The sequence below is a fragment of the Borostomias antarcticus genome (genome assembly GCF_949987555.1).
Source record: "Borostomias antarcticus genome assembly, chromosome: 34".
Lineage (NCBI taxonomy): Eukaryota > Metazoa > Chordata > Actinopteri > Stomiiformes > Stomiidae > Borostomias > Borostomias antarcticus.
In genome coordinates this window covers 1,846,154-1,873,183 of record NC_140267.1, presented here as the reverse complement: position 1 = coordinate 1,873,183, position 27,030 = coordinate 1,846,154, and the positions used below count along the sequence as shown (strand labels likewise).

The 27,030-nt window shown below is 46.7% G+C and overlaps 1 protein-coding gene and 1 long non-coding RNA gene across 2 annotated transcripts; one reads left to right on the top strand and one right to left on the bottom strand.

The window, feature by feature from the left end:
- Positions 1-324: 324 nt before the first annotated feature.
- On the bottom strand, positions 325-1,810 carry LOC311327838 (fibroblast growth factor 20-like; the record flags this gene model as incomplete). The annotated part of the gene is made up of 3 exons (XM_084460942.1): positions 325-570; positions 900-1,003; positions 1,534-1,810. 3 exons carry the CDS (start codon positions 1,808-1,810, stop codon positions 325-327), a joined length of 627 nt encoding a protein of 208 aa, XP_084317068.1.
- A 554-nt stretch (positions 1,811-2,364) lies between these two features.
- Positions 2,365-4,020, top strand: LOC311327736. The gene is made up of 4 exons (XR_014631143.1): positions 2,365-2,386; positions 2,952-3,048; positions 3,330-3,444; positions 3,925-4,020. It is a non-coding gene; the product is annotated as an uncharacterized lncRNA (long non-coding RNA).
- Positions 4,021-27,030: the final 23,010 nt, after the last annotated feature.

The following is a 27,030-nucleotide window of genomic DNA, read 5'->3' as shown; positions in this document are numbered from 1 at the left end:
CCAGCTTCTCCTATTCCACACGGCTCCTCCCAGCCCGGCTGGCCCCTGGAAACAAACGGCCCCCTCATGCCCGGCCTGCGGGTTGACAATGTCAGACATTCTAGACTGTCTTCCTGGCCCCGCTGGGAGCCGGCCGTGCATTCCGAGGGGAGGCCCCCGCGCGGAGCCTCCCCCCCCCCCCTGCTGGGCCTGCTCCCCCTGTCCAGCTCAGCCCAGTCAGCCAGGCAGGGGGCGGCGGGGGGTGGGCACATCCCTGGTTCCCCCGTGAGGGCCGCCGCCGTGGCTTCAGCAGCTATTCCTGACCTGGGACCGGGCCGGCCGGCCTCAGCTGTGGCCCAGGATCTCGCGGTACAGCTCCGGCACCCTCTCCGGGTCCACGGGCCGCGGCAGGAAGTGGGTGAACTTCTGGTGCCTCCTGGACTTGGTCCCGTCCCGGGGCGTGCCATCCTTGTTCAGAGCCACGAAGTAGCGAGTCCCTTTGTCCCCATGCTGGTACAGGCTGGAAGAGTAGGTGTTGTACCAGTTCTCCTCAAACTGCTCCCTGAACACGCACTCAGCCGTCAGTTTCTCCTGGGGGGGGGGGGGGGGGGGCATACAATGTGATCTCATGCAGACACACACAAACTACTGGTTGAGAATGAGATATGATGAAGATGTGTGGAAGGAAATCTGTGTCTTTGTTTGTTGTTAAATTAGGTTCCAGACAAAACCCAAACTAAACTGTATCAGCGAGACTGGCACTAAAATACCTGAATTCTGCCACCTACTGGCACTTCTAATGGACAACAAATACCAGCCAATAAATGTCCAATACAAATCCTCAGCAGAGACCTGACACAGTGCATGAACACAAACACAATATATAATAATATATAAGTATATATATAAGTCATACTTACAGAACCATACAGCTCTCCCTTGTCATTCATCCCCAGATACAGGCCACTGTCCACCCCTCGTATGCTTATCAATCCAACAGCAAGGCTTATAAATTCCAAAATACCTGGAGAAGAATAAAACAGTTGTTCTGGGCATCCTCGGCATTCTCAACACTATCCCCACTATCAGCGCGAGCAGCTGCCGTTAGGATTTACACAGTTACTGTATATTTTCTTCTTCTTCTTCTCCTTTTTTTTTTTTTTTAGATGGTAACGTTTCCATGTTGGCTAGGGATCAGTTTTTTTTCAAGAAACAAAATTTTATTGTTGTAAAGCACTTTGAGCTGCATTTCTGTACGAACGGTGCATTGCAAATAAAGTGTATTATTGTTATTCTGGTTATGATTATTACGATTCAGATTATTGGGCCTATTATTACTATTAATAAATAGCCTAGTATTTGAAGGATTCACATTTTGAGGGCATGGATGTGTTACAATCATGATGACGATCAGCCCATATATACACATAAATAATAACAAGACTAATAACATCTAAGTTTAATTATAGGCTAATAATAGTGGGCAATTATAATTTGCTTAACTATAATTCTGCTATTGGCTGCCTAATAATGTGTTAATAAACGGTTTCTTACCGAACCGGCTGTGGTCCTTTCTTGTCCCTTGCACAGAGCCATCAGGAAGTATCTCCAGATGAAATCCAGTTCTACAATATAACTGTCTTCTCCGCAGGATTCCTTTCAGGTGAGTCAAATCCGCGGTGGTGCTCCGGGACAGCCTCTCCCCGGGTATGAGGTGCTCGCTCAGCAGCGTGGGACTGTCCCCGAGAGGCGTCAGGAGAAAGGGGGACCCGACGTGTCCGACACCGTCGATTCCGTGCAAGAAGCTTCCTACCTCACCCAGGGCTGCCATCGCGGATCCTCCCGGCGGCGCCTCAGTGCTGATGCGGGTAAAGTTCAGTGGAGGTCCGGAGGGAGCGTTCTCGCGTAGTACCTGGTTGCCACTGTCGCCTATTGCATGTTTACATTCACACCCGTTACTGAGCACATGCCCTCCCGTGCTGAGGCTGGCGCATCGGGGTTGCCTCCGTGGACATGGACACCTTGCGCGAATCTCTCGGCATTTGTTTTATAAACCACAGTTCTTGCGCAAATATCACCGCTGGGCGTCTTCATCAGCTGAGGTGCAGACAGAGCCGGTTCTATGGAACGCCAAATGGGTCATAATTCGCCTTGATTTTTCGCCGTCACCAGGCGTGTTTTCGTTGAAAAACGGCGTATTGGACGGCGCAAATCCTCGCAATGCGCCGTTTAATAAGCGCCTGGCGCTGCCAGGCGTCGGTTATGGTTAAATACGCCTGTCGCCGTCAGGCGTTTATTAAACGCCGCCAGGCGTCTCATAAGCACATTTTTGAAAGGTACCGCCCACTGGCCTCTACGGTGACTCAGGTAGTACAATTGTCCGAATGAGGGTCCACTTCAGAACACGGTAAGTGCACTAGGCTACTTTTAATAACATATTACAGTGTTATCTAGCTATTATATTACACCAGCTTTGAACTATTTTACTCATTAAGTACCGAAAGCATTTAATAAAAAAAAAAAATAATAATTAATAGAAAATAGATTCAATAAAAGCATTTAGCAAAGACAGCTTTGATTGCCAGCTAGCTAGCTACAGATTTAGAACACTAGTCAGCTAATGATGGCTACAGACAGTAGGCCTATAGCTAATACAATGTTTGCCTAAACTTAACCTACCGGCAGATTGCCATTAGCTAGCAATAGTCTACATTTAACAATTACAAACATATTAAAGTTAAGTTACAGTTGGTGCTTCTGTGTCTCTTGGTAGTTTGCAATTAATCATCACCACCTCATTATTTGCAGAGACTTCAGAAAGCAAAACATACAATGCAATATATTGTCTCAGTCTAAAAATACGCTGTGATGCCTATTATGAGGGAAAGGGAGGAAGTTAGAGCGTTGAAGGGGGTTGTTTATCAGATGTTGTGGTATTTTGTTTATTGGTTGTTTTTTATTGGGTGTTGCAGCTGGCAGGTGAAGGCCTATGGCCAGAGAAAACCCTCCACCTACATTGGGGTCTTTGACATCAACCGCTGGTACCACGCCCAGATGCCTGGCTCTCAGGTATTTGAAACGGACGGACCAGTTCTATCTCCTGTATATAACTGCTCTGCTACTCTACAGGGCTAGTAGTGAAGGCCAGCGTTGTTTGACTGATTAATAGACTTTATTGGAGAATAAAAAACATGTACAGCCAGTGCATAATAGCAGTACACAAATTAAAGTAAACTGTCAAGGATGTCTGAAGACAGTCTCAGATTTATCCTTAGATTTATCCATTGTGGTGTGTGTGTGTGTGTGTGTGTTTCTTGTGTGTGTGTGTGTGTGTTTCTTGTATGTTCCAGAGCGGGAGATTTATTCCAGAGCGGGTGAGTCCCTGGACGGCGTGGTGGAGATGATGGCCCCCTGACTGCACCCTGAGCAGAGGACTGGCCTACACCTGCCCTGCACACCTGAACAGTTATACTGCCCCACCACATACAACTTTGTGCACACTCTCACACACACATGTGCACATATATGCCCCTCCACACACATAAATGGTCCAAAACCCTGCTGCAAGGCTACTGAATAGGTCCAGAACGTCCTGTCACATTACTCTAATCCTGGCCTCCTTACACTGGCTCCCCATCAGTTTTAGGACCCAGTTTAAGGTACTTGTCATCACTTTTAGAGCTCTGCATGGTCAAACACTATAAACCCATCTTTTTCAACAAAAAAAATGTAACGACTGCAGTGCTGTTGCATAAAAGCAATAACCCATTTGAGGGCTTCTGACCGCAGCACTGCCGTGCCAATAACCACACACTCCCTCTCGTGTGTTATTTCTTACGTAAACTATTGACGGTGAGGCTGCACACAAACCACCGACACACCGCCAACCAGTCACTGTCACTAAAATGAGCTTTGTATGTGTTGTGTGTGTGTGTATGCCTCTAGATCAGGCAGGGTGTAGTGACCCTGCGCTGTGTCCTGGAGTGGGCCTGGGACAAGGTGGTCCACATCAAGGAAGAGCTATATTTTATGTTATGTTTTATGCTATATTTCAGAAAAATTATTCACTCTGTTTTTTTATAATATGTTACTTAGTACTTTGTGTACTAGCAGTAATTCCATAAATACAGCTGTTGATCTGAGACTGATTTCTTGTAACATCTTAATGGTTTAATTTACTACGATATGATAGAGTCAAGAGATCTGGTGGGTGCTAATGGCCAGATTGGACCAGAGACATCGCCAGCCTGGAGGAAAGAGATAACCTTATCCAGTCCGCCACAAAGTTCTACCTGGAGGGAAATTGCAGGAGGACCTTTTCTGATTAAATCCCCCATAATTGTTCAAATCTTTGACACTGCTTTATTAAGATTAATTGATAAAATAAACCTCACCTCAACTTGAACACACAAACCTTGTTAGTAGTATTTTTTTAAGCATTACATAGCTCGGTTCATCATAACTTGTGGTCAGGTACATTGCACATAACCTACGCCTCAGCTTTAACATGTTTACACACTAATAGAGCCCTGCCCAGGAGGAGGAAGGCTGGAAGGTAAAAGAAGAGTAGAAAAGGCAAACTGTGTTGTGCCAAAGAGAGGAGATTGTAAGATGCAACTCTCCATGTACTCTCTCCACACTTCATACGAGGTGTGGATAGGCAGTCTCAGTGTTATAATACAGGTGTTGGCCTCTGGGAAGATGCGCTTTAGCTCCGCCCCCTGAACATGCAGGAACTCCAGGTGTGGCTCCACTGGAAAGCACAGACGCGGTACTGCTGAAGCCCCCGATGAGAAGACTAACACTGTAACAGTGTTAGAGGATATGATTCCTTTTCTGAAATCACAGACAAAAGTATGCTTACTAAAGATAATATAGAGGACTATTACTTGAAATGCCCATGGAGAGTATTGCTCACAAAAGGAGCTGTAAAAGTACTATTTAAGAACATGCTATAGATCAGTAATGGAATGACCTTGATGTTTTTATTATATTACATTACAGTCATTTAGCAGATATTTTTATCCAAAACGACTTATAATTGCATTTAACATAGGTAGTCAGTGTACTACTACTCGATCAAATCGATGGTAAAAAGCATTAGAGGATATTGGCCGATAGATGCTACCCCTGAACTCTTAATAGACGGGCAGTAAACATATCTTGAGTCTAGAGTAAAAAGCCTTTAATTAACCAGTCAAGGAGTGGGTATGCTGGGTCTCCAAGAATGATGAAGTTCACCAGTTTCCCCTGGACTTCCTTTGCTCTCTGAAGAGTAAGATTATTGGTTAAAAGGTAGTATTTCATAGGTGATGATATTTATAGTGTTAATTATAGTATTATGTCATGTTTTGTATTTAAGTAGACAAAAGCTGTGTGTGTATGGGTGAGAGTATACCAACCTTTGGGAGTAGGTGAGCCTTCTCAAACAAAGCAGAGTGCCTCAGGACATTGGAATCATGTGCACTCCCTGGCATCATGCAGTTGATGTTCCAAAAGCTTCAGAAAAATATAACACCGTAATTGGTATGGTGGGTATAGCAACTCTGCTTCCGTTGTTTTTCAGTACCTATACTCATACTGGTTAAATATGGCAAAATAAACTTTATTCTAATTCATAGTAGGTGCTTATACTTTGACCCTACCATCCTAGCCTATAGCCTATTTCAATGGTGATTGGGCTTAAACTATAATGTGATCCAGCCAACTGGCCTACATTATTTCAATGGTGATGATCGGGTTGATAATGATAGGATACATATTCAAATGCCTAGAGCAATAATGTGCCCATCTAGATCCTACGGGATCTCTGGGTAATTATCCTACGGGATCTCTGGGTAATTAAGACGTTTATTTTTATTGCACAGCAGCTAGCACCAATAAGTTACCAGTATGTGTCATCCACGACTGCTTGAAGGACAATGGAGGGCCAGCCTTTCCTGTTGACTAAATCCCTGTATCCATCAGTGGGTGGAAGGACGGGGATATGAGTGCGTCGATGCATCTAATAATTTGTGGGATGTGGTAGGCGTTCTCAAATCGCTGGGGAATTGTGCATGATTCCTCCAGTGTAGGCACTTTGATGAGATAATTTATTACAGATGAGACCATACCTTTACAGAAGAGGTATACAAACTTTTTCACTGTTGATTTGTGGACGCCGAACTGATTCGCAATGACCCTGTACTCTGCGCAGCTACCCAACTTATAAAGCACAATTGCCACCCGCATCTCCAATGGCACAGGTGGGCGCACGGTTGCTTCTTTGGGGCTCATAACTCTCTCCATCAAACCGCAGTTTGACAAATGACCTGCGTGACATCCTAAAGTTTTCTCTCCATTCAGCGTCAGTAAATTCTCGCAGCACAACCCTCTCCCACCAGTCCTTACTTCGGACCCGCATCCAGCATCCGTGGACCCTGGCTGGCAGGAACGGTACCTCCTGTAGGCCCATTGGAAAGGTTGCGGACTGAATGAGAACATCGCGACGTCTTCTGTTTTCAGCCAACACTGAAAGTAAAAGGGCATGGGTTAAGGTGATCTGAATAATAATAAAGGCGGACAACAAAACAACAAAAAAAGTTTAAATCTCCCCGCATTTCTCTTGGTTAACTTAACTACGTTAAGGTATAGGCTGACTACTGGAGCTTAGAGGTTGACGGTTGACGGAGGATGACCGTTGACTGCACGCGCATCGAGCGGACAGCGTAGCTTTGCGTGAGGCTGAGAAATTGGCTAGAAAACGCAGAAAGGTGGTATAGGCCCATAGGCCTAATCGCCCCACTAGCATAGGCTGCTTCTCCGGGTAAAACATACAACAACTTTCTTTTAACCAGACTATCAAATTAATCCATGTATACTCATGTTATTGGTGAAATCGCGTTATTTTGAACCATGAAAACGCTTTAATCGAATTATCACCTAAATCTGGTTATTCACAATAATCAGACTATTGCTTGCATGTAAACGGGGTCAATGACTGTAGCGAAGGGCCAATTGTTAACGTTATTTAACGTTAGGTATAATTACAGCAACTATATATCCCATTGTTAATGTACAATATATTAGTATTACATTTACAATACAATATTACAATATTACAAAAAAAAATGCATATTTAAAAAATTGCAGTCCAAGGAACCACTCCCCTCCCCTTCCTGTCTTCTTCTTCTTCTTCTTTTGGTTTCCGGCAGGCTAGACGCCCTTTCCTGTGGAAAGAATTTGACTTTTAATAATCCAAGCCAAGAACTTATTTAGCAGTTGGTTTGTAATATTATATAGGCTACTTGATCTTCAAACATAATATAATCAAATAATTATTTGTATCTTACCCTTCACTTTTCCGAGCTGGGTCTTTAAGCTCCTCATTTTCCGGTTGATCTCATGGGACCTTTATTCTGAAAAAGTAGAGATAGACTACATATGAGTATTTGATCCCGGAGTAGGAGTAAGACACATTCACTATTGTAGCCTACCTGAGGGGCCCCACAGTGGTTGATGACACTTTAAGTGTCCTTAATTGTATTCTCTGTTTTCAAAGTGTATTTTACATCTTTTAATTTTTAACTATTTTACTTTGTTTTCTTTTAAATCCGTTTTTAAGATGCATGTTGTAACGCGCTCTGCCCGTTCCCGTTCATGGAGCACGTTCCCGTTTGGGCTCATGAATATGTATACTTGTTAGTCCGGTGTCCGCCTCCTACCAATGGGAAGTAGGTATAGCTAGCCGGGAAATTGAAAGATGGAGTCAGTCGTATGGTAGCGAAAAGGGTGTGCACAGAGCCTTACCTTCGTCTGACGAACGAGAGTCCTAACCCGGAACCCCAGTCGATTGCGCGGTGGATTGTAGCCTCGTGAACGGGAGGAAGCCTACGGAAGGTTTATGTTCCTCATACCTCATTGGAATACTATTTTGGAGGATCATTGTTTATTCCTTCGGTGGATTTCGAGGGGGGAGACACGGGCCGTTGCCGGCTCCTCTGGTCTTCCGCATTCGAGGGAAAAAGGGGGGGTGACGTCATCCGCAGCCTAACTTTAAGTGAGTTTGATCCATTTATTTCTTTGTGCGGTGGCTCTGATTGTAGGATTTACCGTTTTGGGCCGGGATTGATCTCTGCCGCACTTGTGGAATACTCAGGGTGTTTGTGCGTGGGTGAACGGATGGACCCACGAATAGCGCTGTGATTGTATTTTTGAACTGTGACTATTCTACTGTTGTTTACCACGCCAGAGTGGACTGGATAAAGGACTTCCGTGTGGTGCGATATTCAAGGACTTGGGGGTGGTGCCACCTGCTGGTGGAATCTTGGGACATTGTTTGCACTGTTGGACTTCTGGGACATTGCCCCTGCTGGTGGGAGTTGGATTGTGTTTCAGTTGTTGCCGGGTGTGGGTCAGAATATATGTATGAAACGTGTGCCATGGTGTTTATGTGTTATTCTTTATAAGCTTGCTGAGGGTTAATGTGAAGTACATACATGCATCCTGTGTAATAGCCTGGGACTCAGACAAACTATAAATATTGCCAGGGTTCCCCTGCCCTGGCTGGCGCCCAACTAATCACGTTTGAGGAACAGACCGTTACATAAAAATTGGCGCCCAACGTGGGGCCTTTGGTACTGCAGGCACCAGTGAGTAAATACCCTCATACAAAAAAAAAAAAAAAAAACTTGAAAAAAAAAAAAAATATTAAAAAAATAATAATAATAATAATATTAATAATAAGAGAACACACTGGACTAGATAATGGCCACCCACGGTAGCACAAGCTGGGATCTATTGGAGCTCCTAGAGGAGGCACCCCCTGGCGTAGGAGGCCCAATACTTGTACCTCAGACCACCTCCTACAGTTTGTTGGATATGGACCTCACCGGATTTGGACCGGAGAGGGACCGCACGGAATATATCCCTGTAGCCCCGCTGATCCCAGGGCTAACTGGGGTAGGCCAACAGGCCCCTGATCCTGACTCCATGGGAGGACCTCAGCCTGCTACTGCATCCCCTGGTGTAGTCCGGCCCGCCCCCGGTCCTGACTCCAGTGGAAGAACACCACCACAAGACACACTAGTGGTGTTAATCAATGAGAGGTTTAATGCCCTGTCAGTCAAGCAGTCTCAACTGCAGGAACGTCTAGACCGCTCACTGGATTCTGTCACTCAGCAGATCGTGCAGGCTCAGGAGGAGGGACAGTTGAAATTAATGGAAGCCCTCGAACAGCAGATGGAGTTCAGTAGGAGTCAATTTGTGACAGCGGCTGGTGATTTGGTCCGCAACTCGGCAAACCCCGAAATGCGCTAGGGGGCAAAATACATAAAAAAACGTTTTTTTTTGTTTTTTGTTTTTTTGTGTATTACCAAAGTTGAAGTTGTGAAGAACCTACTTACTATAACAGACAACAGTTTTAGGTTCACGAAATACGTTTAATTAGTCTGCAAACTAAGCTCGTTTTTAGCTGATTTCGAGCCGGGTTTGGGGGCGGGAGATCGATTAGCATGATCTGGTTTCATTGGCTGTTGCTTCCGGCTATTGCTTCCGGGTTCTCCGCCCCCACCTTTCCCAAACAACACGCCGGCATTCAGTCCCAAGTTAACCATGGATGCTACAGCTTTTGCTAAAGAGAAGACGGGGATGGCATCCAGAACATGGAAAGAGTTTTAAGAGCAGCTAAAACTCCAGCAGAGCAGGACTCGTTCGTACACGGAGTTTATTCTTGATGACCTGTGATACAGAGATGACTGTTTCAGCAAAGCATGTTGCTACAACGCGAACGCGAACGACGTACCAGATTCACACCACCGCCAAGCATTCTGCTTTGCTTTGGGGTAAGCTGATCTTTATACTATCTGTGCTGTTTACATTACATTAACGTTAGTCGTTTAGCAGAAGCTCCTTTCTAAACAAGTGACTAAGTCTAGCTAGCATAACAAACTAACAAAGGCTAGCTAGCTAACGTTAGCTAACATGCTAGTTAGCTGAGCTAGCCCTTTGTTCCTAAACTAGCCAGCGTGGGAGCTAATATTGAGCTAGGTAGCTATATTATAGAGAGAAACAGAATGAGAGAGCATGAGAGCTATGGTAGTCTGACACCTTTGTTTTTTGTTTTGGTTACAGGATGAGCAAAAAGGTGAGGATTTGCAGCTCTCCCTTGGCCCCTCCATACCAGCCAGCAAGAAGATCACTGTGCACTACAGCTTTGATTTTGCACAACAGGTGAGAATACGTTCATCCTATCATGCATTATCTAGTCTATTTAATCCACACATTCTGGTACTATTTTATCTATATGGAGTGCCAGTACTGTGGGCAATAGTTTAATGTACTTTCTTCCTTCTATTCTATTGCAGTTTTGATACTGAGAGACCTGGCATGGTTGTGGCCAGAGAACACCGTGATGCACCGGCCCCCGAGAGAAGGTCTTCTTGTGCAAGCCCCACCCGGACTGGACATGGCCAGACAGACGTATCTCTTTGACAAGATCAGAGAGTTCTGTTCTGATGAGGGACGAGACGTCACATGTCCCCCGCCAAACTCCACAGCAGCTCAGAACAAGACTGTCCGCTTGTAGATTCACTGCAGATCATCAGGACGGACAGCACTGCAGGAGAAAGGCCACAGCCTTTCCTGTTTTCCTGTTTGTATACTGAAGCGTTGCTTGTTCTCTTGCACAGACTTGCCCACACTTGCACAGACTGCATTGTTAGAATATTGAATACTGAGCTGAGTACTGTTGTTATTACCTTGAGTATTGAGCTGGGGACTGTTATTACTTTGTTGTACACTTGATCACAATGAACACTATGCACCTTGTCTATAAAACAGACAACTGACTGTACACTTTAACACTTAGACAGTTGCCTTTTTTTGTACACTTAACTACTTATGCTTGTACTTTATATTATGTATGTGACAATAAAGAACGTTAAATTTGAACTTCATCTTATATTGTTCTTAACTGCATTCACAACACAAGATTAATACTGACTCAGAGTGTGGGGTCAATAGTGAGAGAGCACCTCACTTGGCAGCCACTCTCAGGTAATACCCCAAGTTGACAGCCACTCTGACAGATAATGACAGATAGTCCAGTGGGGGAGTGGCTGGGGGAGGGGTTACCAGGCTATTGTTCACGCCCATTACCTGGCAGTCAGAGGTGTGGAAATGTTGGAGAACTTTGGAGGGAGATTTCTCAGCTAAGTTGATTTGGCAGTACTAGCATTCAAATAAGCATATCTTCTTCAAATATGTTCAGAATTCAATGTATGAGACCTCATTTGAAAGCTTACAATCTGCACTTTCATAATCTGTAAAAAACTGAAAAATGAAAATGCCTAGTTGAGGACCAAATTACCAGCGGCGGTCACATTTACTTCCACTCTGAATTGGAGACTGCAGCAACATCAGCAGCAGATGGTAGGGGATCTGGGTGCTGACATTTTCCCATTGTCCAAGACCTTGCGGACCCTGGAGGAAGAGATAAGCAGGTGTACGGAACAGCTGACCTCACTCACGGTTGACATAACATCGATACGACAACACTCTGTACAGGATGCCCCTGCAGGAGCGGCCACCCTGCAGCCTATACCTGACGCGGCCGAGGCTTCAGACCGACAGCGGGAAAGGCTGCAGTCCACCATGCATCCAGGTGTTCCCGGTCCCGAAGTGGCCTCCCCTGCTGGTTCTCCCATCTCTCCCAATCAGGCAGTCCCTGTCTCTGCTGACCCTTACTCCAGACAGAAAGGGAAAAGTCCACTAAAAATACAATTCCCCACCTTTGGTAGAATTGATGACCCCCGTGACCCGCTCCTGTATCTGGAGAAGTGCGGTGACTACCTGGCCTTAAATCCGTTGTCTGATGAGGACCTCCTGGCCACTCTCCGCAATGTGCTGCACGGCACTGCCCGCGACTGGTGGGATGTGGCTCGTTACCAGGTGACTACCTGGGCTGAGTTTGAACGCCGTTTCCGTGCCGCCTTCCTGTCGGAAGATTATCAGGATGAATTTGTCAGAACGGGTAAGGACGTGTTCAGGAGGATGGTGAGAGCATCCGGGATTATGCTTACATGTACCGGGCTCTCTGTAAGCGCTGGAAACCAGCCATTGAGGAGGAGGAAATCATCAAACTGATACTCAAAAACATCCATCCTCGCCTGGCTAGCCAGCTAAGGAGCAATCAGGTCGCCTCGGTGGACACGCTGGTTCGTCTTGGTCACCAACTGGAGAAGGATTGGGAGAAGCAAAAAGAATATGACCAGCGGAGGAGAGACAATCGCCCCCCTGCCACCTCACCTTCTCTCCAAGCAGGACCCAACCCTGTGCCCAAACAGGTAGCCTGCTGGAGGTGCAAGGGTGCTCACTCTCCAGGGGATTGTCCGTATTATAAAACAAACAACCAGGACAAAAAACCTAAGCCGGCCCAACACCAGCTCGGGCCAGAGCCTAGAGGGAAAGAGAGACAGGAGAGACCACACACCCTCAACGCCCTCTCCCGTGCCCCCTCCGAGCCCTCTCGGGATCGACCTCTCACTGGCCCGCCCTCCAGACAGTTGCCCGCCTCTGAAGCCCCACACCCGCATCAGCTAGTGGTGTCCCTCACCATCGGGCCCTGGACTGGAAGTGCTATCGTGGACACGGGTTCCTCTTTCACCCTGCTCAACGAGCGGTTGTGGTCTGTGGTGAAGAACAAAAAGGACAAGTTAGAGCCTTGGAGGGACGGACCTCTCTATCTGGCTGATGGAGGAGAACGTCTGCCCCTGGGTTGGAAGAACATGGACCTCACATTGAACCACAAGAATTGGATTGTGCCGTTTGTGGTACTGGAAACACACACCTTGGCCTTACCTGTTATCTTGGGCCTGGATTTTCTTGTGTTCAGTGGTCTCCAAATTGACCCCGGTGAGCCGGCCTATTGGTTCAAGAGTGAACCCAGGGTCAGATACCCTTTTCGGAACCCTGTAAATCTGAATGACTGTGGACCCACTTCCCGTGTGGCTTTCTTCTCAGCAGTGGCCCCAGACCTCCTCACTCAACCACCCGGCGGAGATGACCTGATGGTGGCTGTCCAGAACGCCCAACTGCCCAGGGAACAAAAGGGTGCGTTATTGGAGCAACTCCGTCAGAACGCTGATGTTTGTACCACCCAGCTGGGGCGCACCGGGTTACTCACCCACCGGCTGTTCCTGTCCCAGGACCTTCCGTTGAAGCTAAGGCCATATAAGGCTTCCCCCCGGAAGCTCCAGGTCATGAAGGACCTCATTGATGATATGCTGGCCAAGGGAATCATCGAGCCGTCCGCATCACCCTGGGCTGCGCCGGTGGTGATGATACCTAAAAAAACGGCTGGATTAAGAGTCTGTGTGGATTACAGAAAGCTCAACGCCGTTACCCACACCGATGCATATCCTCTCCCAACCGTGCAGGACATCTTGGAGTTCCTTGCTGGAGCCACGGTCTTTACCACTCTTGACCTAAACAGTGGTTATTGGCAAGTCCTCATGGACCCCGACAGCCAAGAGAAAACGGCTTTCGTCTGTGCCCACGGGCTATATCACTTCAAGGTCATGCCTTTTGGGTTGAAGAATGCCCCAGCCACCTTTCAGCAGCTAATGGAGCGGGCCCTGGGAGACCTACGTGGGACGATCTGTCTGGTTTACCTAGATGACATTATCATTCACTCTGCTTCTCTGGATCAGCATCTCCAGGATGTCCAGAGGGTGTTGGATGCCCTCAGGGACGCGGGCCTGACAGTCAACATGACCAAAAGCCACTTCTGCCGGTCCTCGCTCCGTTTCCTCGGCCACGTGGTCTCAGCTGCAGGGGTAGAGGTGGACAAAGACAAGACCCGGGCCATCCAGGAGTTCCCTGTGCCTGCCACCCTGAAAGAGGTCCAGAGGTTCCTTGGCATGGCCGGGTGGTACCATCGCTTTGTGCCCCAGTTCTCCCTACTGGCCGAACCTTTGAATGCCCTGAAAAGGAAGGGAGCCAGGTTTAATTGGACACCGGAGTGCCAGGCCGCATTTGAGGCACTGAAGACCAGCCTCATGCAACCACCGGTGCTGGGTCACCCCGACTTCCATCTGCCCTTTGTGGTATACACCGATGCCAGCGACATAGGCCTAAGGGCTGTGCTGGTGCAGCAGAAGGGCCTGGGGTCAGAGGAGGTGTTAGCCTTCGCTAGCCGCAGCCTCAACAGCGCAGAGCGAAACTACTCTACTACAGAGCAAGAGTGTTTGGCTGTGGTGTGGGCCCTGGAGAAATGGAGACCTTACCTGGAGGGGAGATTCTTCACGGTGGTGACGGACCACTCCTCTTTGGTTTGGGTTTTCAAGACCCAGAACCCCAGCACCCGGCTCATTCGCTGGGCTCTTAGGCTGCAGGAATTCACTTTTTCTGTGGAGTACCGAAAAGGGAAATACAACATCGTCCCTGATGCACTGTCCCGCGCCCCGGCGGATAGCCTCTGCCCACCGACTCCCATGTGTGCTGCCATCCTACCGTCCTCCCAACGGGACATGGAACGTGACCTCCGGCTCTCGGACGAGGCCATCTGGCAGGCTCAGCAGGAGGACCCGGACATCCGCCGCCTGTATGAGCAAATTGTGGATACAGGAGAGGTCAACAGCAACAAGACCACCAAGTTAACCATCCTGGAAGACAAAGTCTACAGGGTGGTGACATTACCATATCGGACCCTGTACCAGGTTTTTGTTCCATCAACCCTCCGACCCCAGCTGCTAGAACTCTTCCACGATGACCCCCTAGCTGGACACCTGGGTCGATATAAAACCTGCAAATGGCTGCAGTCGTTGGCTTATTGGCCCAGGATGAGTGCTGACGTCAGGACCTATGTCCAGCAGTGCCTTGTGTGCCAGCGGCAGAAACCAGAGACCCGGAGACCAGCAGGAAAACTGCATCAGACAGTGGTTCATCGGCCCTGGGAGATGCTGGGAGTAGACCTGATGGGCCCTTTCCCCAAAAGCACCAAGGGAAATGTTCATCTGCTGGTGTTTGTGGACTACTACACCCGCTGGGTGGAGCTGTTCGCTTTGCGGGTCGCCACCGCAGAGAGCGTATCCAAGCTGCTCACTGGGGAAATTCTCACTCGCTGGGGGGTCCCCGACTTTGTTCTGTCTGACCAAGGCTCCCAGTTTGTGTCGTCGGTGTTCGAAGCCACCTGTCGGCTGTTTTTTTCAGGGGGGGGGGGTGTGTAACGCGCTCTGCCCGTTCCCGTTCATGGAGCACGTTCCCGTTTGGGCTCATGAATATGTATACCTGTTAGTCCGGTGTCCGCCTCCTACCAATGGGAAGTAGGTATAGCTAGCCGGGAAATTGAAAGATGGAGTCAGTCGTATGGTAGCGAAAAGGGTGTGCACAGAGCCTTACCTTCGTCTGACGAACGAGATTCCTAAGCCGGAACCCCAGTCGATTGCGCGGTGGATTGTAGCCTCGTGAACGGGAGGAAGCCTACGGAAGGTTTATGTTCCACATACCTCATTGGAATACTATTTTGGAGGATCATTGTTTATTCCTTCGGTGGATTTCGAGGGGGGAGACACGGGCCGTTGCCGGCTCCTCCGGTCTTCCGCATTCGAGGGAAAAAGGGGGGGGTGACGTCATCCGCAGCCTAACTTTAAGTGAGTTTGATCCGTTTATTTCTTTGTGCGGTGGCTCTGATTGTAGGATTTACCATTTTGGGCCGGGATTGATCTCTGCCGCACTTGTGGAATACTCAGGGTGTTTGTGCGTGGGTGAACGGATGGACCCACGAATAGCGCTGTGATTGTATTTTTGAACTGTGACTATTCTACTGTTGTTTACCACGCCAGAGTGGACTGGATAAAGGACTTCCGTGTGGTGCGATATTCAAGGACTTGGGGGTGGTGCCACCTGCTGGTGGAATCTTGGGACATTGTTTGCACTGTTGGACTTCTGGGACATTGCCCCTGCTGGTGGGAGTTGGATTGTGTTTCAGTTGTTGCCGGGTGTGGGTCAGAATATATGTATGAAACGTGTGCCATGGTGTTTATGTGTTATTCTTTATAAGCTTGCTGAGGGTTCATGTGAAGTACATACATGCATCCTGTGTAATAGCCTGGGACTCAGACAAACTATAAATATTGCCAGGGTTCCCCTGCCCTGGCTGGTGCCCAACTACATTGATTTGTATGAATGGTGTTATCTAAATAAAATGACATTGACTTACCTGCTGAAGTGTTCCTGGGAACCTCATACCAGTTAGATTAGTTAGTTGATGGAGATACTTGATGGAGATACTCAACTTAATCCTAGCTAACCTTAACCTAAACGGCCTCTGCGTTGATGGGAACTAGCCACTACCATCTGCGCATGGGTGTACTGTATATAACTCTATAACAGTATTATGACATCTTTATTTATGTAAGAATATGGGGAGCATTTTGATAACATCTTTTGGCCTATGTAAGATTTCAGGGACCCCTAGATTTCAATCGACCAATATCCTCATTAAATAATGCTCCCACTATACAAAATAATTTTGCGGTTTCACCCATGTGGGCTATACCTACTGTAAGGATATGGAGAGCATAATTTGATACTCTATTCTTTGTGTAAGATTAAAACTCAAATTGCTCTGTCTTGTTTTCCACAGAATGGATGCTACGCTGAAAGCCATACTTTCTTCCTCCAACCACCAGCAGGCAGGGCGGCTGCCCCCTTTAGTGATAAAGGTTGTGGGGAAGGAGGCCTCCAAAAAAGTAATGGAGTTTGGGATGGATGGGGAGAAAGCTTTCGCTTTGATCACCAAAATTAATTATGTGTGTGCTATTTCTGACGGGCAAACTGTCTCCAAGCTCACACTTTTTGAGGACCTTGGACACAAGCTCGAGGAAGGATACACTTACACTGTAAAAAAAATTCAGTGTTTATAGGTTTGAGGGCTATGCAGCCCTCAACATAAAAAAGGACACTTTGTGTTTCAAAGTCAGTGATTTTCAGTATAGTAATGTGAACAGCCAATGCCATGTCTCCCAAAGTCCATCATAATGTCTCGTCATTAAGGATACTAGGTATGCATGTGTTTTTTAATAAATAAATGTAAAATTCTACAGTAAATAGATCAAATCTGATTTCTGATTGATAGTCAAAACATGTCTTATAGAGGGAGCCATTGAAGATCCCAGAGGAGCTTGAGGCCAGAGCCTTACAGGCCATCCGTCCTCCGTCCCTAAAGTTGGACATGGCTGCCCGTAGCGGCCATGGCAATTTTATGACCATCAATGGGACTGCCTGCTCAGTAAGTATTTTAAATCACTACATTTACATCACATGCTCCACAATCAATCAATCAATCAATCAAACTTCATTAGTATAGCGCAATTCATACACAAAGGTAACATAAAAAAGGAAGGGAAGGAAGCACAGGGAAGGCAGGGGGCCTCCAGGAGCCATGGAGAGCCACATTAGAGGACCTTGGCTGGGAGAGGGGGGGCTCTCTGGGAGGGGCAAGAGGGGGCTCTCAGGGACCTGAGACGGTAGTCTGCAGGAGACAGGGAGGTGTCCACAGGACCTGAGTGTTTACAAGTGGGAGAGACACTAGGGAGGAGGGATGAAGGCAGGGTTAGTGGCTGCACTGGACATCTACAGCAAACACAGGGGTTTCTATCGGTTAGAAAGAAGGAGGGAGAGGCACTAGGGAGAGGAGAGGAAGGGTAGGAAGCGTGTAGAGACACATAAGCAACAGACAGTCAATAGACCAGATCGTAGAGAAGTACATGACCGGTGATATTGCACAAGCCTTCATCCAGATGCTTTAGGATGGGATGACAGTGAAATATCAAAGCCTTCAACAAAAGTAGATGGGAACAGCTGCGTTTGTCTGCGCCTTCATCCAAGTTACCTTATGGATGGGCTGACACTGTACTACCAAAATCACACTGTATGGTCAAAGGTTTACCCACCCATGGGCTTCAGATCCAGGGGGACCTTATACACTTGTGCAGTTTTGTGGCTGCATTCATGCAAATTATATTTGATATATATAGATATATATATATATAGAAAACGCTGCCAACAGAGAAATCTGGATGCTCAATCAACCTCCTTCTGTACCGCAGCATTGTGGAACCTGTCCTGTTGTATTGTGCCATCTGCTTTTTCCCAATGCTTATCGTTGCTAACAGAAACAAACTCTTGAAAATAACCCATCTGGTAAAGTAAAATCATTGGCATAACCACTCATGACCTATCTGATAGTGTCACCTCATCCCTGACCCGTAAAACACTTAGAATCACACAGGACTCTGACCATCCAACTCCACCAGTATACTTCTGTCCACTCCCCTCCCCTCCCCTACGTAGGTACCGGCTACCTCTATGCAAAAAAGCCAAGTTCAACAAAAGTTTCATTTGAGGAGCCGTCTGTTTGTGTTCGTGTGGTCTGTCTTCAGTTGCATTTGTGTAAGTCGAGGTCTTGTTCAAAAGGAGTCCACTGTAATCCCGTCCTGCAGGTGAGAGGGTGACTGTCAATTTGTGGAGGGAGGCAGCCCTGCTGGATATCCCCCTTTGGATGGAGGTGACCATCAGCCACCTGAAGAATGGAGCCAATGGGACCCTCAGGTCCACAAATTTCACTGACTTGGTAGTAAGTATAGTATTATCTACAAGAGGTTGTTCAGACCTTGCAATTCGATTGGTCAAGAGCCATACAGGGGTGGGTATACTCTGACTAAAGAAGTGGGTTTACTGTACTGTGGCTCCATGGATAAAGATGCAAGATAAAGCTACACCGCTGATTGCATATACTATTGCTAAAGCCTCATTACTGTTCTATCTATCAAGTTATTGCCTTTATAGTCCAATTGCCAATATGCAGGAGGGTCTGAAAACATTTTGCTTTTACAGGAAATGGCACAGCCCATGGCCCAGAAAGTGGAGGTCACCGGTGTCATGGAGGAGGAAGAAGAGGTGGCCCTCCTATTGGCGGACCACAGCCATGTGTGGATTAAGAGAGCCATGGTGGTCACTGTCTGGGGGAAGCTGCCCCCTACCCCATTCCAGGCCCAATTATTTATTAAAGGGGATAGAGTTGTAAAAGCTGTCCCAAGTTCGGAAATGTAAGTTATAAGTCTCTTTCCTGTAATTATTGTACTTTCCTGTTGCAAGCCTGAGTGCTGCAAAGGTAAAAACTGTTGTCACTGATGTATGTGAAGTATTATCCACTGATATGGAAACTGAACCAGAGCCATCAAGCTTGAATTCTGTCACATCACATGATGCTCCTCAAAGTGAGTCAAACTCAACTGCAGCAAGGACAGTGATGAACACTGATGCCACCGATGTCTCTGACAACATATTACGGGCAATGTCCACTAACATCAACTTGTAGACCTATATCATTAACGAGACATGAATCAAACTCATCTGTTCCACTAATAAAAAACGCTCACCAGTGATGACATCTCCCGTAAACTGTCAAAACGTTTCCAAAAAAATACGCAGCAAAGGAGAAAATTTAAGAGGAGACTATTGCTCACTGAAAAGCCATCACAAAGAAAGGAGAATCAGAAAATGAAAGAAAAGACAGAGTATGCTTCAAATGAAGAACTCGGAAAAGGAAAGTTTAAGTACTTTATCAACCACTGTCGTATCAATTCTGAATTACGACAAAAGAAAATAAATAATTTAACAACCCGTTATAAAGAAAATGTTGAGTACAGGCAGAAAAAAGTAGGCTAATCATAATGGGTGATTCCAACCTTAGGCTTCTCCCTGAGATCATTTCGGATTAAATTCAGGTTGACTGCTACCCTAGTCTAGTCTAGTCTTTTCCACGCTCACGCAATACTGTCCGCGGTTCCGGCGCCTTGTCTTGAGGTGCAAAAAGTCATCCTGTCGTTTGGCCTCAATAACAGGGAGAGAGGGACTATCCAGTCCCTGGACAAAGGACTAAGGTCTTTGCTTAACATGGCCAGCAGGCAATTCCCCAATGCTTCAGTCAGGATTCCCGTCATCTCTTTCTCCACCCTGCTGTCTGAGAATGAGAAACGAAGACTGGTGGGCATCAATGACTGCATAGCGCAACTCCCCCACCTCCCCTCTCTGCCCTCGTCGCTCCTCTCCTTCCGTGCTGACACAATTCACTGGTCCAATGACATGGGTGCCCACATGTGGAACCTTTGGAGGAGATTTTTAAACTGATTGATCCCCCATCGGTGGCCCCGGGGGGCTCCAAAGAGGTTGTTAACCTCTCCAAACATTTTCATCCTTCCCAAGCTCAACTGTCCCTTCTGAGCAGGGGCCTTTCTTTTATTCCGACGTTAGATGTGGTACGGGACCAACGACAACGCCTCAAGAGTGAGGTGCTAGCATACCACAGACGCCTTAAGTTGTCTGTGTTCTTCAGAGACGACCCATCTCGTGCTGACCCTGTCCCTCCCTTCATACCCAAATCTACATGGGAACCACATGACAGTCTACTCCCTGCTGAACTCCATTCTCTCATGGCAGAGGACCACCAAAGCCTCTCTACCTTACCAGTAGTATCTGAATGTCCCAACCTCACTGTGGAGGAGGTGGCAGCCCTTCGCCAGCTACAACGTGACCCCAACCTTGTCATCAAGCCAGCTGACAAGGGTTCGGCTATAGTCATACTTGACGGAACAGTACATATTTGAAGCTGAACGACAGTTAAACATGACGGACTACTACCTCAAACTGCCAGGCCCCATCTTCCAGGAGACAGCTCTTTGCATCGCTGACATTCTCTCCGACCTCTTACACCTTGGTTACATAGAACCCAAACAATACATCCATCTGTCTGGGTCCGGTGACTTTAGGGCCAGGAGATTCTACCTCCTCCCTAAAATCCACAAGGATCCCTCCAAGTGGTCAATCCCATTTCAGATTCCACCGGGCCATCCCATTGTCTCTGATTGTGGGAGTGAGACCAATGCCATCTCAGAATTCATTGACCACCATATCAATCCACTTTCCGTCATCCACCCCAGCTACGTCAAAGATACATATCATTTCATTTCCAAGGTTCGGTCTGCCACTTTGGGTCCTGACGACATCCTGTTCTCTATGGATGTTGACAGCCTCTACACAAACATCAAAACCGTCCCAGGTCTGCAGGCGGTTAGGAGATGCTTGGACAACAACCCAGTTCCTGGGCGCCCTGACTCCCATATACTCAACCTTTTGGAACTCTCACTTACCCGCAATGATTTTTCCTTCAATGGGCAGACATACCTCCAGGTCAAAGGCGTCGCCATGGGCAAGAAGTTTGCTCCTGCTCTGGCTGACATTTACATGGCCGCCTGGGAGTCAACAGTCCTTCCTCTCTGCCCTCTCAGGCCTACCCACTACCTCAGGTACCTGGATGATATCTGGGGGGTCTGGCCCCACTCCCCAGAGGCGTTCGAGCAGTTTGCTGCAATCCCACTCCCAACATCCGTCCATTACACTAAAACATGTCACCCACCATCAAAGCATTGATTTTTTAGACGTCACAACCTTTAAGGGAGATGACTTTCTGACCACACTTACACTTGATATGAAAGTCTTCTTCAAACCAACAGACTCTCACGCCTTACTCCAATGGGAACAGTTTTCACCCACGCCACACGTTCAGGGGCCTAGTCAAGTCTCAGCTCCTGCGTTTTCACCGCATCTGCACTAGGGCCAGCGACTTCGAGGAGGCCACTGGCACCCTTTTCAGGGTACTCAAGACCAGGGGTTACTCCAAGAGCCTTCTCCGCTCTGTCAAACTGACTTTTTTGGAGACCCGCCCCCCCAGACCTTACCTCTGGTATTCACTTACAACAGGTCCTCAGTGGCGGCCAATGCCCGCTTGAAGGCTACCTTTAAGCGTTTCCTTACGGACACGGGCATTCTGGGAGGCCTTTCCCTAGTGTCGGCGTATAAGAGGAACCCGAACCTGGGAGACCTACTGGTACACAGCTGCCTGAAACCTCTGAACCCCACGGCTACCAGGCAACACCCCCATTTCCGTCGGAAGGGGGGGAACAATAGTTTCCTCTTCCTGTATCTCTTGGTGAACGTCTATCTTACCACCCTAACCCTAACCCTTTTTTATCTAAACTCAACCCAATCCTTCGCTCTAACCCTAACCTTATAGGCGAATATACCTAACCCTAACCCAAACCTCTACTGTAACCATCTAATCCTGAACTTACAGTTTTAATAACAAACCATAACCTGTACTCTAAGCTTGAGCTACAGGCTTTATTCCTCTCCTCTCCTCTTTTTTACCCCTATGGGAGCTAGTGCGGATCCGGCCACTCTTGATTCAAGCGCGAGTGACTTGTGTTGTTGCATCACACGTCAGCTACGATTCCTTCATTGGTTTCGTGGTGCATCCTGGTGTTCAGGCTAACCAACTGCTGCCACCGTCAGGCGGTTACGGGGCCTGAGCCTCAATACATATTTCCAAACCTAACCCGACGGAGCCTTGATCATCTGATGTTCTGGGTCGTCCACTGCACCTCCCCCACACCCTTGAGTGGTGTTTCGTTCCTACCCGCTCGGCCTCGATGAATTTCGGGGGGTGTGTTGGGATGGAATAACTTTATTTTCCCACATTGGACGTCTTCCTCGTTTCGATCCCAAATAGCTTCGATGAATTTCGGGGGATATTATGGGAAGGAAACTGAGCTCTCTTGTGACCCTCTTCTTGGGGTTTTCAGATTTTTTCCCGCACATTTAGCTTCGATGGATTTCGGGGGATATACTGTGTGGAATTAGTCTCTTGCTTTTCACCAACTCTGGTCTTTTCTTTACCCTCTGAGGAAGGGTGACTTGCTATCTCCGATGTGGTTTGGTTTGTTCTATATTTAGACACTTCAAAACTTAATTTAGATCAGGTTTTTTATACCTAAACCTCACCAAAACCCCTGCTCTGACCCTAAAATTACAGACTTATATACCTAAGCCTAACCCAACCCTTGCTCTAACCCTAACCTTGCAGGCGAATATACCTAACCCTAACCCAAACCTCTACTGTAACCTTAACATCCAATCCTAAACTTACAGTTTTGATGACAAGCCATAACCTCTCCTCTCCTTTTTTCCCCCATATGGGAGTTAGTGTGGATCCGGCCGCTCTTGATTTCGAGTGAGCGTGACTTGTGTTGCTGCATCACACGTCAGCTACGGTTCCTTCATTGGTTTCGTGGTGCACCCTGGTGGTCAGGCTGTACAACTGTGGTCACCGTCAGGTGTCTACGGGGCCTGATCCTCAATAATTATTTCCAAACCTCACCCGCCGGATCCTTGGTCATTTGATGTTCCGGGACGTCCACTGCACCTCCCCCACTCACTTGAGTGGAATCTCATTCCTACCCGCTTAGCTTCGATGAATTTCGGGGGATAGGTTGGGACGGAATCTCGTTTTTTTCCCACATTGGATGTCTTCCTCATTTCAATCCCAAATAGCTTCGATGAATTTCGGGGGATGTTATGAGAAAGAAATTGAGCTCCTTGTGACCCTCTTCTTGGGGTTTTTAGGCTTTTTCCGCATGTGTGGAATTAGTCTCGTTTTTCACCAACTCTGGTCTTTTCTTTACTCTCTGGGGTGTTTTGGCTTGTTCTATATTCAGACACTTCAAAACTTAATTTAGATCAGGTTTATATATTGGAACCAATATTTATACCTGTGTCATTTAATCCAACGGGAAGCTTACTTGAAGGGTCCTGTACTACATAACAATATCCAACCTAGTGCCACAGACTGAAGAACGGAGCTGACAGAAAAAAGGAACCCCTCACACCTCAAGATGACCAGAAGACTACTGGAGCCATGGACGAAGCATGCACAACAAGTCCCAGCCACCTTCACTTAGAAGCACAGTGTAACAATTGGCTTTCGCTATACTTTATTCCGTTAAATTTAGCAAGTCCTTAATTTAAATGACGGAGCCCACATTGTAAAAGGAGCTTCACACTTCTCAAGATGACCAGAAGACCAGTGGAACCATGGAGGAGACATGCACAAGAGATAGCCACTAGCCACCTTCACTTAGGAGTTCGATTATTGGCTTTCGCTAAATCTAATTCCGTTTCGTTCCGTTAAATCTAGCAGTAGTCGGAAATTGAAATAATTACTTTTAGGTTTTAGAATCTGATTTTAAAAGATTGTCAGCCCTCTTTATTAAATAAGAATTAGATCTCAGTTTCAATATTAGATTATTTGCAACTGGTCACATGGAAACCCAGAAGCATGTCATGAAGACCAACGGACGGGATCCAACCTCTCATCACACACGGAGACCCAGGGACAACTCTAGATGACCATTGGACCAGACCCAACCTCTCATCACACATGGAGACCTAGGAGCAACTCATGAGGACCAGCAGACCAGGTAAGTATATTCAATATTCCATATTTAATATTGTAATTTTTTAATTTTTACTTGTCAATAAAACGTTAATATAACCATATGAGATAATCCCCTTTCAGGTTTCACATCGAAATAGATTAAAACATAGCTCTCAATACACCTTTTAAGCCTTAAACTGTCTAATTGACCCTGAGGAACACACACTGGGACTTGATCACTCCTGGTGGGCCTGCCGAGGGTGTATAGTTGTTTGGCCACGACGTCTGGGTAACTACTGATGATTGTGTTCCAATATTTAGTTGTTTTAATAATCTGTAGACCTTATTGCCCACACAATTTATAGCAGGCCATTAATATCTCAGTTAGCATAGTCATAATGTAAGGCTTAGTGGCCAAGTATTTTAAATCAATATCTCAGCTTAACCTAAACCTCAATTGTAATCCAAACTTTAACCTTACAGGCTATTATATCTAAACTCAACCCAATCCTTCACTCTAATCCTACTCCCTCTAACCCTACCTAAACCTAACCCAATCCCCTACTCTGACCCTAAATTTACAGACTAATATACCTAAACCTAACCCACACCTTTGCTCTAACCCTAACCTTACTGGCTAATATACCTAAACCTAACCCAAACCCCTACTCTAACCCTAAACTTACAGACTAATATACCTAAACCTAACCCAAACCTCTACTCTAACCCTAACCTTACCTAACCCAAACCTCTACTCTAACCTTAGCATATTATCCTAAACTTACAGGTTTGATAACAAACCATAACCTGTAACAAACCATGACCTTACAGGCTTTATTCCTCTCCTCTTTTTCCCCCTATGGGAGTTAGTGTGGATCCGGGCTCATTTGATTTCAAGTTGAATGTGATTGTGTTGCTGCATCATCGAGATGTACCTCACACGTCAGATACTGAGAGAGGGGGCTGTCACCTGCCCAGGTGGAGAGGGGCCTTCGAGAGACCATGGGAGAGAATCTGCTGGACAATGGTGGCGAGGAGACTGAGAATAACAACATTCAGTTTTCCCCACAGAGACCCACCCGTCGCAAGCAGACTTTTCAGAAGGGGCCCAACTGGGCACTGACAGTGGGTAAAACTGTACTAGTGGTTGGGGACTAACCTTTCCAGGGTCCCCCAATACTACTTTCCACTGGTGCAGATTGACAGCTTTCCAGGAGCCCAAATACACCATCTCAAGGCTCTGCTGGATAAGGTGGACCCCTGTCAGTTGACACAAAAGATTGTTTTATCAGTGGGCCTTGTGAACTGCCTCAGGCGGAACCGGTCTGAAACCATTCAGAAACAATTCTGCTCGCTGGTGGCAGCTGCGAAGAGGGTGTTTCCGAATGCGGAGATTTTTATCCCCCGCCTTAGTGGAGGACACTAACCGGTTCTTGGCAACCACCTTTAGAGTACTAGAGGGCATTGCAGGTCAATCTTTTAGAGTGTCCCATGACCAGATTCATTGGACTTCAAATACAGCTTCCCACATCCTCTCTAATTGGATGGAACAACTAAACTAGTGGCGGGGGAACCGAAGAAATTCACCCCTGACGCTTTCAACATTTTAAATTTAGCACTTAGTTTCACTTTGTCCACTGCTGAAAAAACTCTCCTGGAGAAAGGCCTCCTGTTTATCCCGACCCCTGGGAGTGCTAACAGAGAGGACCTTAGAAGAGACCTCCATTTTTATCATCGGAGGCTTAAGTTACTGGACTATTTTGAGTACTCCTCGAACTCCTCCCGTGAGCCCTTTACGCTGCCCTCGACCTGGGTGCCTAAGGAGGAATTAATATCTGACCCCATTCGTGCTCTCATTCGGGCTGATGTGGAGGGCTTCGGGGGTGTGTCTGATCAAAGGAGTCGTTCTAGCAATTTATCTAAGGAGGAGAGAAAGGCCTTACAAAAATTAAAACAAAATAAAGATATAATTATTAAGCCGGCCGATAAGGGGTCGAAGATCGTAATTCAGGACATAACATCTTATCTGATTGAGGCGAATAGACAATTAGAGAATAGAAAGCATTATTTGCCCCTAGAGAACTCCATTCAACTAGAGACACAGAAAGAAATTCGAGCTATCCTGGATCACCTGTGTGAAACGAAAGAGATTTCAGCTAAACAAAGAAATTATCTTTATGGTGTTGACCCTCCACGCCCACGCAAATTTTATTTACTGCTAAAAAATTCATAAGAATTCTGAGACGTGGACAGTCCCCCATCAGGTGCCGCCAGGAAGGCCTATAGTCTCTGATTGTAGTAGTGAGTTGGATTGCTGAATATATAGATCATTATATAAACCTTGTCTCTCAATTGCACTCTAGTTATGTAAAAGATACGTATACCTTTGTGGACAAACTGAAATCTTTTAACTTTGCTCCTGGTTCTCTCCTGTTTTCTATTGATGTGGATGCGCTATACACGAACATTGACACTCAGCTGGGCCTCAAAGCAGTTCGAGAGGTCTTTGAATGTTACCCAGATCCTGCGAGGCCAGATGTGGCGCTCTTACAACTCCTGGAATTAGGCTTGACACAAAATGATTTCGAGTTTAACTCAAAGTATTAATTACAAGTTTATGGTACAGCAATAGGGAAGAAGTTCGCTCCAGCCTATGCTAACATCTATATGGCCGAGTGGGAGCGAACTGTCTTCCCCAAATGCTCTAAATTGCCTTTACTTTATTTGAGATACTTGGA